Source organism: Notolepis coatsorum (assembly GCF_963971535.1).
Source record: "Notolepis coatsorum genome assembly, chromosome: 18".
Taxonomy (NCBI): Eukaryota; Metazoa; Chordata; class Actinopteri; order Aulopiformes; family Paralepididae; genus Notolepis; species Notolepis coatsorum.
The window spans coordinates 3,219,326-3,232,872 of NC_140182.1; the positions used below are offsets into that span (position 1 = coordinate 3,219,326).

Genomic DNA, 13,547 nt, shown 5'->3' on the forward strand with positions numbered 1-13,547 from the left:
AGAGTCCAAAAATAAAATCCTGAGTCCTTTGCTCAGAATGACTCCGTGCGTGTGGTGTGGTGTGGTGACGGCCCCGCCGCGAGGAGGAGGCAGGGGGTGGCCACACAGCAGCACCTTAGATATCACTACTCTATGATGGTGGTGGGTGACAGCAGCAGGGATTCTGCGGTTGAGTGCTTTCTCACTAGTGTGGCGCCACCTAAAGGCGACACGAGCGTGTTCGAGAGAGAGACACACGTGAGACCGTCGAGGGCCCAACATTATAGTAAATCACCCGCTTTTTTACAGCTGATAAATGAGTCCTATTAATTAAGCCTCTCTCAACACCCGGGGGAATTGAAGTATGAAGTATATGAAGTACATTTCTTACACACATTTTTGGCACACATAATAAACAAGACCACCGCTGTTAGCGGTTAAGGGAACTTAGCAGCGCCGCCACGGAGCGGTGTTCTTTGACGGTGTAGCGAGATTCCCACACTAGTAACGAGATTAGAAAACCTAAACTGACACGGATAACTGTTCACCGGATGTCAGATCAGGACGTAAGAAGAACACCCCTTGGAGAGAATTAAAGAGACGACTCAACAGACCTGTGTATACAGCTGTGGGGATAAACAAATGGGGGCCGCTGTCCTCTCCTGACCGGGGTAATAGCCTACATTATGTTTATGAGTGTCCCACGGCTCTGGGAGGGAAGTGTTCAAGAAGCCCTTATGATTAGCCACACTGTCGTCTGCTGCGTCTCTCGTCTCTCCTGAATTCTGCTTGCCTAATGCGGAGACAGAAATAGCATCACGGGGCGTCTCGGCCTCTCCTCTACCAAACCGGAGCCTTCCCTCCCGTTCAAGACACAATCCACGGCATCTCCTTATTCAGCGGCGGAGGCCGAGACGTCAGGGAGAGAAGGGTCGTCGCCCTCCGGCCCTCCGCCCCCCCCCGTGGCCCCGCCTCCTCGCTGCGCCACGGCCAATGGGGAGCCTCGGAGTATCGAGTGTCGTATAACAGAAGGACATAATCAGCGCGGTAACTTTGCAGAACCTTACAGCCAGTCTCGTCAAGCAGGGAGCTCTCACTTCTTTCACTGCTTTTCTCGGAGGTAAGAGGGATAGGGAGCGAGTGGAAAGGCGAGAGAGAGTGTGTGTGTGTGTGTGTGTGTGTGTGTGTGGGTACATGGGAGTGACTGTTGGGTGAGAAAGCTCAAGTGCCATTGTTAATAAGAGCCCCTGCCTCCTGGCTACCAACAGGTGAATCCACACGTGCAAATAAACCCACTGCCACTGTGTCGGAACCGTGGGACACTTTCAAGCAGATGGCTGCTCCGTTGTATTGTCGGGGGTCAAGGGTGAAAGGGATGGATGGAGTGTGCTGCTGCCTTGGTTTTCACGTTGTGTCCAGCGGAGTGTTGGAGTGGCGTGTGTCTGTGGAGTCTTCTGTGATCGGTGGTCGGCCTTGGCGTTAGTGACAGTGAGGAATTAAGTGGTAAAAAGTGGACTTTGTTTTTGTGCTACTGTACGTCGAGTGAGAGGCCTGTGATAGCGTCGGACACCTGCTGTGGGGTGTACGGTGTCGTTCTATCTGCCGAGGAGCTCTGATGGAGAGAAACTGATGGCTGAGTTGTGTTATTGAGTTAATCTGAGATCATTTAATGGCATACCTTACTAATATCTTGAATAGCCGATTCATACCTGAAGGATAAACACACGTGCACGTGTACTCTAACATCTGTAACCAGATCCAAGAAGTATAGTTAAGATTCAAGTGGATCTACACGATGCTCTACAATAATTGTTTAACTACCCGACTACTAATGTTACATAATGATGTGACGATGTAATACGGATGCATTTGTTTATGTTGTTTGGAAGATCTTCAACAGGTATAAGAAAGGGGGGGGGGGGGGGGAATGAAACATTTCCAATCTTTACCTTTTTACAAATCGTTTTGAATTAGCAAATACATAAGAACGACTGTTTGTTTATGTTGGTTCCTTTAAGTGTGTTCGGTTCAGCGACAGAGGATCAAAGCTGAACGATTGAAAGGCCTCTTTGAGCGAGCTTCCCAGATAAGGCAAGGAGATTGGAATTATGGATCCTATTTCAAGAGGAGGAAACCGATCTGTACCACTGGATCCATTGAAACGGGATCCTGGTCAGATTCCAAGAGACATTTGCAGCTGTCTCTTTTGAAAACGGAGCCTTCGTGGAGGGCTAACACTAATGAGACTAATGGGATACCAATGCAAATGCTAATTATATAGGATTATATTTTGGGAATGGGCTTTTCACCCATGCATGTTATTATTAGTTATTATTAGTCTATTACTTTTAGAAATGTTCTCAGATACTGATACATTTTCAAGATAACAAAACTTAAACACATGTCATTGCCCAGGTGGTAGGAATGATGACCTCATCGTGGCAGAATCCATCATAAAATGCTGTTTAGGACCTGGAGTGTGTTTCTAAAGATACACGTGTTTAACACCGACATCGGCAAATGGAGTCAAGACTTGCTTGAGCCCGTGGGGTCATAGACCGTGACCTTTGCAGCGACACCTGATTTTTTTTTTACGGCAACACGAATCCCATGCCAGGGTGTAGAAAGAAAAAGACCACGTTTGGCATAAATCTATGTTTGGCCGCATCTTCTCACTTATCGCCTGAGAGGCAGACTTTTAAACACGTGGTTCAAATTTCAGCTAAACGTCCAATGCTAATTATAAACAAAGGTGTTGTTTTTTTATCCTGCCAATGCGGTGGCATTTCATTTGACAAACAAACAACACATCATCATCATCTGCGTGAAAATTTTTTCCCCCAAAGAAAAGAAAGAAAAAAAGAATGAACTAATGGAAAGAAATATATTTGTGGCTATATTTGTGGAGGGTGGGGTCGTGGGAGGCCTGGCTGGGGAGGGGGGGGGGGGACATGTGCAACACAATCCTGCCCTGCTGCTATAAATACCGCTTAGCCAGCAGGGAGCTCCTTGCAATGTGACTCAAAGTGTTTCCATCCTCTCTTGTGCCCCAGGTGCAAAGTCCACTGTCGCCATGTCTGACACTGAGGAAGTGTAAGTACTGGATATATTATTGCTTTCTTGATTGATTGATTGATTGAAAAGTTTATTAACAGATTGCAGAATGGGTACAGTACAATACAGTACAGCTCAATACATACAATTGTTAAGGGGATGCAGACCAGAGAAAGACTTTCGTCTTGTTTACATCAGGGTCCCCCATTTTCAATTCATCATATGACACACATGACATACAGATAGACAGTACTGCTACATCTATACATTTATGACATACCAGATTTGCAAATACAGTACTGTTTGTGATACAAAACAAAGTAACTGTCGTTGTGTTGGTTGAGCTTTAGTGTTGACTTTACCTCAATGTGACCAAGTGTGTCTCTCTTCTTCTCTCTTGCAGCGATCAGGTCGAGGGTAAGTGACCTTATACTCTTACTCTCTCTACTGGTAGAGATCTTGTTATAATGAGGAGGTATAGCGCCTGGTATACAATCTTCACCCTTCATAGGTGTACAGGGTTTGAACGCTAAAAAATACCAATGTACATGTGGACGTCGCCTAACCGACTCTTCATTCCCCATCATAGAGATTGCACGGGTTAATTGCATTTGGACAAATGATGATTCTGCAGGTTTGACTGGACTCCTGGGAGATTCGAGTGGCACACTAGTATAGGAGCTCTGTACCCCACACACGTACTTGTTTATACTCCGTCTAGTCAGTGGATGTGAAGCGGCCTCCGACGACTCACTACCTACCGCAGCATGAGTCGCAGGCACCGATGTTGACAACAGGGACACGTGGGCATTTTTTCCCCCCGCCTACAATCTCTAAGGTTACATTGTGTAACCGATTATTAAACAATGTCAAACACACGTGGATCTGTTGGCAGCGGGGTCCCTGCAACTTTGTGTCCGAAAACTATATAGGGGCACTTGTTGTACAGTACTCCTGAGCCGAGCGTCTGTTGTTGTTGTTGTGAAAGGAGCGGGGGGTGACACCAATATCAATCAATATAACAGTTACACATCAATGGAATTAGGCGACAAAATAAATGAATGTAACTGAGATAATAATTGGGACTTGAAGTCACCCACGCCACGTGACACCGTGTGACCGTTCGATCGGCGAAGGAGGACTGTACACTGTTATGCACAGCATGGCTCCCTACTGTACCTACATTTGCAGACTTCTATCAAATTTGGTACAGAAGGGACCTTTTGATAACATTCTCTTTCAACTCTTACTTTCCTTTTTCTGACAAAATGAAGATCACGATGGTAAGAACACTCAACTAGAGATGATGCCATCTACCAGTATTTTACTAATTATTATTACTAAGTCGATTTTGTTTCTCCGTACTCTTGTGCACGCATGGCCAGTCGACGCTAACGCTAACACACTATCTTTTGTATTCTTAACCGTAAAAGAAAAAATAGAAACAAAAGGGGGAATAACGGATCCAAAACTATAAAACGATAGATCTTAGAAGAACCCTTCTCTCCTGAACTCTCTGTGACGTGCCACTGCACACATATATAGTCAGTCGATCCTAGTCACATTTAAACAAAGAAATGTGGCTTTTTTTTTTATTGGTCGCGACAATACCAAGCTACGGATATATGTCCAGGTTTCGGCGGGAAAGCAGGACCACCACCGTTTGTCCACCAACTAACGAGACTTTTTCCCTCCTGTTAACTCTGCGTGTTGTGTCTCTTCAGCACCACCTGGTGGTGGCCATGTCTCTCTCTCTCTCTCTCTCACCCTCTCACCCAAACCTCTTCCAACTCTCCTCCCCCCCCCCCCCCCCTCTCTCTCTCTCGAGCTTCCATTAACCCCTTCATCAACCTTCCTCTCCCTCCCCCCCGGTTACTCACTCTGCTGCATGGTGCTGTGTAGCCGTCGTAGAAGAGGCCGTCGTAGAAGAGGCAGTAGTAGAGGATGTAGCGGAAGTAGAGGTGGCTCCCGAGGTGGCACCGGAACCAGAGCCAGAGCCTGAGGTAGAGCCAGAGCCTGAGCCAGAGCCAGAGCCAGAACCAGAGCCAGAGCCTGAGCCCGTGGTAGAGCCAGAGCCAGAGCCAGAACCAGAGCCAGAGCCTGAGCCCGAGGAAGGTATGTCGTCGCATGGGGGGTTGTATTCGATCATCGTCCTTTTCACAGGGCGGCAGCAAGCAACGCTCCCACCGGTTACACAGGCAGACAGACCAAAACTAAACTAATAATAAGAGTTCACTCACCTCTTCTATTATAGTCGACTAAATGTGTTGTTACCTTCCCTTCATCTCTGGCCCAAAGTAAAAAATATAACGTGTATATACTTTGTCACTCATGTTACAAATATAACATTGTTTTTTTTTGTTTACCTGTCTATACCACTCAGCTTTTATTTTATAATGCAAACTGCTTTACTCGAGATGCATTATTACACTGCTAACCAAGCGAGATAACAACTCCTATTCGTAGCTTAAATATACAGCTATCAACATCTATTGTGTATATATAACTTTTGCTTTCTGATATACATTTAAAGACCCAATCCGGAATATTGAGCGGGGGGTGGCAGATGGGAAAAAAAGCTTTTTGCGAGGCTGATTATTCCACTGTCACTCAAAAATCATGTTTTATATTTTACAAACAACTCGAATGTAGACAAAGAACTTGCGGTTAGAATTCATGAATTCATAAGATGGCAATTGTCTCAAGACCCTCTATGATCAGGTCGGGGCTTCCGTTTAGTATTAAGGATTGGGCCTTTAAAGATACAATCGACATAAGATAGGCTAATGAAATTGGTGGCAATTGGTTGTATGTACATTGTTCATTGTCACACTTTTGATATTCCGACGTGTAGGCCAACATCGGTGTATCAAAACATTGCACGTTGACTGTTACGATGTCTATTTCTCAAAAAGAGACATAAGAACTGCTATGCTCCTCATTACTGAAAATGTCTTTTGGGGTATTGTCATCATTATCTTACTTATTTTCTTCGACCTTTACCCCAATAGACATCATTGTCTCAGCGATTATACTTTGGTGAGCTATACCGATGGATCAAAACAAGCTCTTTTAGCTTTACTTTAAAAGAAAATCTGACCTACCACCACTAACTTTCTCCCAATGGTTATCTCACCAAAGTATCGTGCTTATTATAATAATACTAAAACAGAACTGCTCCAACTACAGTAGTTGAGTGTGCTTGATGGAGACGCCTAGTGGAATGTGCAGCAGTCATTGTTCTAACACTGTTACTTTTGCTCTTGTTTTCGTTGCTTGGTGCATGCAGAGGCCATAGAAGAGGAAGGTATGTTGGTTAAAAATGATTTGATTCATCATTGATTCATTCTGGTTCACGTTCTTCAGGTCGGACGTCTCGTTGTAATGGGGGGGAATGTTTTGCTCTGCTGGTCGAATATAAAATGCCCCCCTCCGAATTATACCATAATCATAAAGGAGCACTGCGAAAAATTGGCAAAACTCTTCCAAATTAGACCAAATTAGAAATATGTGATATTGAATAATTGCATTATTTACAAAGAAAATACCAAAAACATAACTTTTTTTTTAATCTACCTTTTCTCCCCCTTTTTCTGTATTTTTCTCCCATCCCAATTTAGTCGTTATGCCAATTCCCTTCCCTCCCTTCCTGGTCGTTGTGCGCATTGGCCCCCCACTTGCCGGTCTTGGCGGGGGTTGATAGATACTATCACATGTCTCCTCCGATACATGCGGGGTCAGCCAGCCGCTTCTTTTCACCTGACAGCAAGGACTCTCACTGGGGGAGCGTAACGCGTGGGAGGCTCACACTACTTCCCCCAGTTCCCTCCCTCCCTCGCTGAGCAGGCGCCCCGACCGACCTGTAGGAGTCGCTGTTTTACAACGACCAGGATACACACCCCGCCGGCTTCCCACCCGCTGACACTGCCAACTGTGTTAGTATGGACGACCGACCAAGCCGGAGGCACCGCTGACGGCTGGATTCGATACCAGTGTCTCTGCGGTGGTAGGCAGACGCTTAGTCCGCTGCGCTACCCAGCCGCCCAAAAACATTACTTGAAAAGTGAAGAAAAGGGTGAACGGATATAACACGCTAACATTTGCTTAACAACGCAGTTGTTGAACCTATGCTGTGCCGGGCGTGACTCGCATGGCATGATGTAGATGTAATTAAAATTATATGTTCTTGTTCTTTGGAAAAAGAAAATATAAAACAGTATATATACTATTTTGTCTTGCTTGTGGAAATGGTGTGGGGGGCCGAGTAAAAAAACAAACATCTCTGCAGTATCTTTTTTTAAATCTTTTTTTTAAGTCAATCTTTCAGCAGTGATACTCTCTTTCTTAATGACTATTGGCTTAGTTTTAGACAAAGAGAAAAAAGGAAATGCATGCGAGAAAGGTAATCTTTTCATCTTCTACTCTTGTAATGTAATTAAAGTATTTATAGACCCACCCGCCCAGTCTCATTAACTCTTGGGAATAGACCACAAATTATATCCATGAATGTTAATATTTCCTGTGAAAAACTGTTTGTCATGTCTGAATAATATGTGAAGTTTTGACCGCTTTGTCGCTAAGTCATCCGTTGTTTCCTTCTAACCCCGACTACAAATTGAAAACTAATGCTGCTAATTTGAAAGATTTAACCCCAGCCACTTCATCAATGTCTAATTTTGATATAGAATAGTTACATTGCCTACCTAAATATAATATGCCTGAGATTCCATTTGCCTGATCATTGAAGTACCTAGTGCACTTCTAACCCAATAACATGTACCCTCTTCATTTCTTAACACGCAGAGGAGAAGCCAAAGTTCAAGTAAGTCATCTTCTCATGTAACCCCTGACTTGAAATGATTTCTTTTTAAAACATTTCAATCTGATCCATTGCCATATATTACCATAATCGCTGACTAAATAAAATCTTCCCTCGTGGTGTTCCAATGCCCACCCTACTACAACATTTCCTCCCCACAGGCCTACCCAAGCAAAGATTCCCGATGGCGAGAAAGTGGACTTTGATGTGAGTATATAGAGAGCGCCACGACGACTCCAACGGTCACCAATGTTTCTCCACGACATTTGGGCCGGGAATCCTTTTTTTCCCGGTCCGATGACGGCGGTTAATTCCGCGGTGGTTCGAGGTTGTGGAACTAACTAACTTTTAACTTTACACCCTCGGCTCTCTACAGGACATCCAGAAGAAACGTCAGAACAAGGATCTCATGGAGCTGCAAGGCCTGATCGATGCTCACTTCGAGTGCAGAAAGATCGAGGAGGAGCAGCTGATTGCCCTGAAGGACAGAATTGTGAGTGACGGCGCTCACTTGCCTTGTTGTTGTCCGTTAGGGGGTGGTCTGTTCTCACGGGGGCGGGGGGGGGGGCATTAGTAACACATGATGTGTGTAGCATGTGTGTGTAACCAACTGTTGTGTGTCCGTCCGTCCGTTCCGCAGGAGAAACGTAGGGCAGAGAGGGCCGAGCAGCAGAGAATCCGTTCCGAGAAGGACAAAGAGCGCCAGGCGAAACGAGAGGCGGAGAGGCTGATCAGGGAGGAGAACGATGCCAAGAAGAAGGCTGGCGAGGACGCCAAGAAGAAGTCTGCGCTGTCCAACATGGGCTCCAACTACAGCAGCCATCTGCAGAAGGTGACCATCAGTAGCGTTGTGTTGTAGAGAGTGTCGTCTGCAGGGTTTAGTCGTGCCGTAGTAGTCTCGCAGGACTCAAGATCCGTGGGGTTTGGGTCTGATGAAGACAGGACCTTACAAACTGTCACAACGCCACACGCAGACACTGTTGAACACTGTTTCTTAAGTCGCCTCACATTACTCCTGGTAACCATGGCGTCTCTGCAAACCCAACAGGCCGACTCCAAGAGGGGAGGAAAGAAGGAAACTGAGAGAGAGAAGAAGAAGAAGATCCTGGCTGGCAGACGCAAGGCCCTCAACATTGACCATCTGAATGAGGACAAGCTGAAGTAAGCGGCTCAATACCTTCAGATGATATTGTTACACACATCATCTATATGATAACAACCGTGTATTAACTAAGTTGAACCACTAAGAGTTTTTGGTTTGATGTCACACTTTTTACGTCATCGTGCAGATCGATGTGATGAACGGCAAACTGGATTATATCTATCTAGCGATTTTTTGCACACGTCGTGAACAGATATCTTGATGTAGTTGTATATGGATATTGGATTTGAACTCACGAGTGCCGTTTCTCCAGGGACAAGATCGGTGAGCTGCACGAATGGCAGAAGACCCTTGAGTCCGAGAAGTTCGACCACATGGAGAGACTGAAGAGGCAGAAGTATGAGGTGAGTAAACACCCAGGGAACAGTGAATATATAATAATAATAATAATATAACATTCATTGACAAATAATAATAATTAAAATGCATTGACGACATGAATAATGAATAATACAATAATGACTCTTTAACAGTATAACAGTTGGTATACATTCATTGACGACTTGTATTGATGGGGACGTACGTCATCGATGTTAAGACAACAACGGAACACATTGACATCCGTGATGTTGTTGTTCTCGATTTCATCCCGTTCAATTCCATGGAGACTTGAGAGCCGGTATGGACACGATGGATTTTGTGACCCGGACGGTCACGGCACCAGTGGACCTGGCGGGGTCTAGGACCTGTGGTCCGCTCGACAAACCCATTATTAGGGCTGTACCGAATGCTTCGATCATAATGTCGACATTCGAATTCTAAATCAACATTCGAATTTACATTTTTTTATAAAAAAGAAAATTCTTCACAGTTGCAGATAAAGATTAGGCTACACTAATATTATAGTATTATACTATTATATTATATGACTAGTCATAAAAAAAATTATAAAACATTTATCATAAAGATGTAGCCTATCTGCATCCGCTTGGCGCTCGGCGCTCCATCAAGACGTCACCGTCACTTTCGTACCAACCGTGCCCTGATTGGATTATTTATGTTGACGAAACTGACGAGTTATATTCAATAAAGAAAGTTGATTTAATAAAAAAAAGTACTCATTTAATCAGATTAATCACTTTATTCAAATTGAGGATTTTGTTTAAAAGAAAAATTGGATTACGTCATAAAATATGACGACAGACATTCGAAGCTTTGTTCGAATACTTCAATAGAAGCTTCGAATGTTAAAAGATGACATTCGGTACAGCCCTACCCATTATACGTAACATTTCCCACCTCTGTCCCGCCGTGTTGACTTCCTCCGTCCCACTCGGTGGTCCACTTGTGTCCTTTCATGAGATATGAACACAGGTGTTTGTCTCCTCCAGGTCACAACCCTGCGTAAGAGAGTGGAGGAGCTCAGTAAATTGTAAGTAAAGCTGAGCGGTTCCTGATCCGCGGCTCAGGGGGTCTCTTGCTCCCTAGCGGTGCATGGTCCGCCTCTGGTAGAAGCATGAATAAGGTCACAGAAACAGTCCCAACTGGATGGAGGAGAACCAAGAGAACACACACCATGGAGCGTTTAGAGGTTTACTAATGTTTAAAGGCTGCACGTTAGGTGAGAAGTACTAAGGGGCCATTACTACGTCCCATCTCTAACTAAACTGAGATTGTAGGGCCTCAAGCGGCCCTGAAGGTTCTTAAGTCACGTCTTTCAAACAATGGTGTGTTACAGGTAAGTGATTTAATTAGCATTGAAACCACAGGCTTAACGTGGCAGACTCTAACCTGTCCTCGTCGCCCGGACGCTCTCTCCCTGGCATGCTGGGAAACCAAGGCTGGCACAGTAACAGACTGTACAGGTGATATACCTTAGCGCTAGTAATCCACCCCATTTTGGTTAAGTCACCTAGAATTACTTTGCGAGGAGCTACCATAGTTCAGTTTGTTGCAGGACCCCCCCCACCCCCCCCTACCCCCCCCCCCCCCCACTCACACACAGTGACCCTTCTGAAGGTTTAAAACGTCACAGTGTTCATTTGATCTGAAAGCCTGACGGGTCAAAAGCAAACAGGACCCAGCCATTCTTCCGTGTCCCGTCTTGGTTTCCCAAACTGCCTTAACCGCAGCCAACCCAGCCCAGGAGTCACATAGAGAGGCGAGGAATCCGGGGACCCTCCAAGGTAAAGCTTTCTTTGGTCCCTGTTAAACGTGCCACTGTGTCATTTCCAGGTCCTCAATCTCAGGCACCGCATTGATGAGTTGCAGAAGCAGTAAGTAACGCGGCCTCCCTGGCCTGTACCATCTCACGCTCCCCTCCACGCAGGCGGTGGCATGGTGATCCGGGGGGCATTTGCGGGAAATGCATTCCATTAATCTCATTACCATGCAGAGTTAACGAAGACTTAACTTAAACCGTTCCCATTTAAGATTGTCCGGTGTAATCATTTCTACAGCATGACATGACTGTCATAACTGCTCAGGACAGTTCATGTCAGTTCATGGCTAGAAAACCCGTTCTGGCCGCTGCCCTGAGATACCGTTGAGACTTCCTCTGTTAGATCACTCCCCCCGTTAACCGCCAGGAGCAATAAAGCCTATTTCCCTACAGAATAAAACCATTATTTTAGGCAGATTCTAAGCCTGAGTTGGTCTCGACCTGCCATGTACAGTAAGTAGTACACAGGCCGTACCCTATATGTCCACTTTGTGCCCTACTGTAGGGTCTAATGCCATAAACGCTCCAAATTCCCTATACACTAACAACAGAAGGATTTAGGCCTAGAGCCAGACCTGACGATGGCTGAGACTTACTGGATGCCAACAAAGAGGTACTCAACTGTTCTCTATCTCCACATCACATTCCTGATTGGTGAGGTGTAGGAGATAGATCTCTCTGGTTCATATACCTGTCGTGTGATGTTGTGCGCGGTGTGTTGTGGAGATGTCGCGTTGTCATTTTGACCTGAAGGGAAAACAAACATGAAAGCAAAGATCCCAACCTGACGGGAGGGTACCTTATCCCCGGTGTGTGTACCGCAGTCACGGCGGCATCAGAACCGGGCCAAATTTGGAAAACAGCCCAGTTATTTCTTTGCTTTCCATGTTGCCTTCGAATGTCTCCGTTTCTTCACATATGTTATAAAAGAGAACGGGATGGCTGCCCTCCGTTATTTGCACGAGTCTTTGTGGGTAGAGCCTAGGGGTAACCAAGTATATCTATAAGTACTACTTATACAAATTATACATGGTTAGCAAAATAGCCTATAGAAAACTGTAGCCACAGAGACTCGTGTAATATTTTGCTGCAATAATGAAGGGAAGCCATGATCCCCTTCTCTTTTATGAGAAGCCTACCGGTATTTAATTACAAATACATGCTGATACAGAGTACTTCATCTTCATCATTTCCGCTAGTGCCTAGTACTTTTTGGCCTGGTGTCAGGCCTGACGGCCAACACCAGTAGGCTAACTGTTATACAGCTAAGTGTATGAGTCTGTGTACCGATGGCAATGATTCATGGAATAGGCCTATTTTGGTCTTCGCTTATTCCATCATCATTACTCAGTTTCCAAGTAGGTAAGTGATGCATGTTTCTATAAAAAGAAATCTGTTTGGAGTGGTATTATTGTGTGATTTCACTATGGTTGTCCGTATATATCACATTACGAGAGACTTAACAATAATGTCACTCTCTGAATGCTCCTACTGCATAGTACACTACAACAGTATCAGCATCATCCATATTGCAGAATCAACATGTCATCAAATTATGTTTTTCCTGGTTTTGTTGGTATTAAAACGTCAAACCATTTCAGGTGTTTGCACTCGGAAGAATATACCCACTAAGTAAATACTATGCAGTAGTGAGCTTTCAGGCAACAGCCAATGAGTGTGGATGGCGAGAGAGTCTCACGCGCTGTTCTTCTTCTTCTTGTGTTTCTGGCACATTGCAGCAGCAAGAAGGGAGCCAGGAAGACCAGGAAGTAAACGGTCGCGTTCCCCTGCTTGGAACCAGACCCACCATCATATCGGACACATGCTCGATGACGTGGCGCACGCTAAGGCGGAGGTCGCGGCCCAGACACTCACACTCTGTGCCGTGTACCTTTTGTTTCACAACTGTTGTGTCACATCCATCACGGAGCCTTTAGCTGCCGCTGTTGTAGGATCCGCCGCCATGCTTTTCCTCCCTGGACTGTTTGGTTCTCATTATTTTTGTAAATAAACAGTGTGCCCTCTTCAAGCCTTGTCTGTAGATCTGTCATTCAAACCTCAATAAAGGTCCGTGTTTTTAGCCGTGTAATTTAAAGTGGTTTTTTCTCAACGCCGTTTGCATTCCACAGCAGGAGTTGATTTGTGTGTCGTCTTAGCCAACATGGCATTCGTACCCCGAAGATGGACAGGTTTTTTTGCAGATTCATTTGGTTTGCAAAATCAAATGAGTTTGAATTTTCTTCCCTCGTGAGATCCGTGAAAATTAAATCTGTGTGTGAAGAATAGCATATAGCCTAAAGAGTTATGGAGGGATGGTCATGGGGATGAGTTTCCTTGATTTATGGAGGGATCATTTTAGTAAAAAAAAAATA

At 45.0% G+C, this 13,547-nt stretch overlaps 1 protein-coding gene across 4 annotated transcripts; it reads left to right on the forward strand.

Moving 5' to 3' along the window:
- Positions 1-1,016: 1,016 nt before the first annotated feature.
- On the forward strand, positions 1,017-13,204 carry tnnt3a (troponin T type 3a (skeletal, fast)). 4 transcript variants are annotated; one of them, XM_084335025.1, is made up of 13 exons: positions 1,017-1,099; positions 3,033-3,072; positions 3,437-3,450; positions 4,936-5,148; positions 6,323-6,340; positions 7,837-7,855; positions 8,014-8,059; positions 8,229-8,345; positions 8,493-8,684; positions 8,901-9,013; positions 9,268-9,358; positions 10,346-10,386; positions 12,915-13,204. In XM_084335025.1, the coding sequence occupies exons 2-13, from the start codon at positions 3,053-3,055 to the stop codon at positions 12,946-12,948; spliced, it is 918 nt and encodes a 305-aa protein (XP_084191151.1). In that variant the 5' UTR covers positions 1,017-1,099; positions 3,033-3,052; the 3' UTR covers positions 12,949-13,204. The 4 variants fall into 4 exon arrangements, with proteins under 4 accessions (XP_084191151.1, XP_084191152.1, XP_084191153.1 ...); XM_084335026.1 differs by lacking the exon at positions 6,323-6,340; XM_084335027.1 differs by lacking the exon at positions 4,936-5,148 and having other exon boundaries at positions 1,027-1,099.
- The last annotated feature ends 343 nt before the right edge of the window (positions 13,205-13,547 follow it).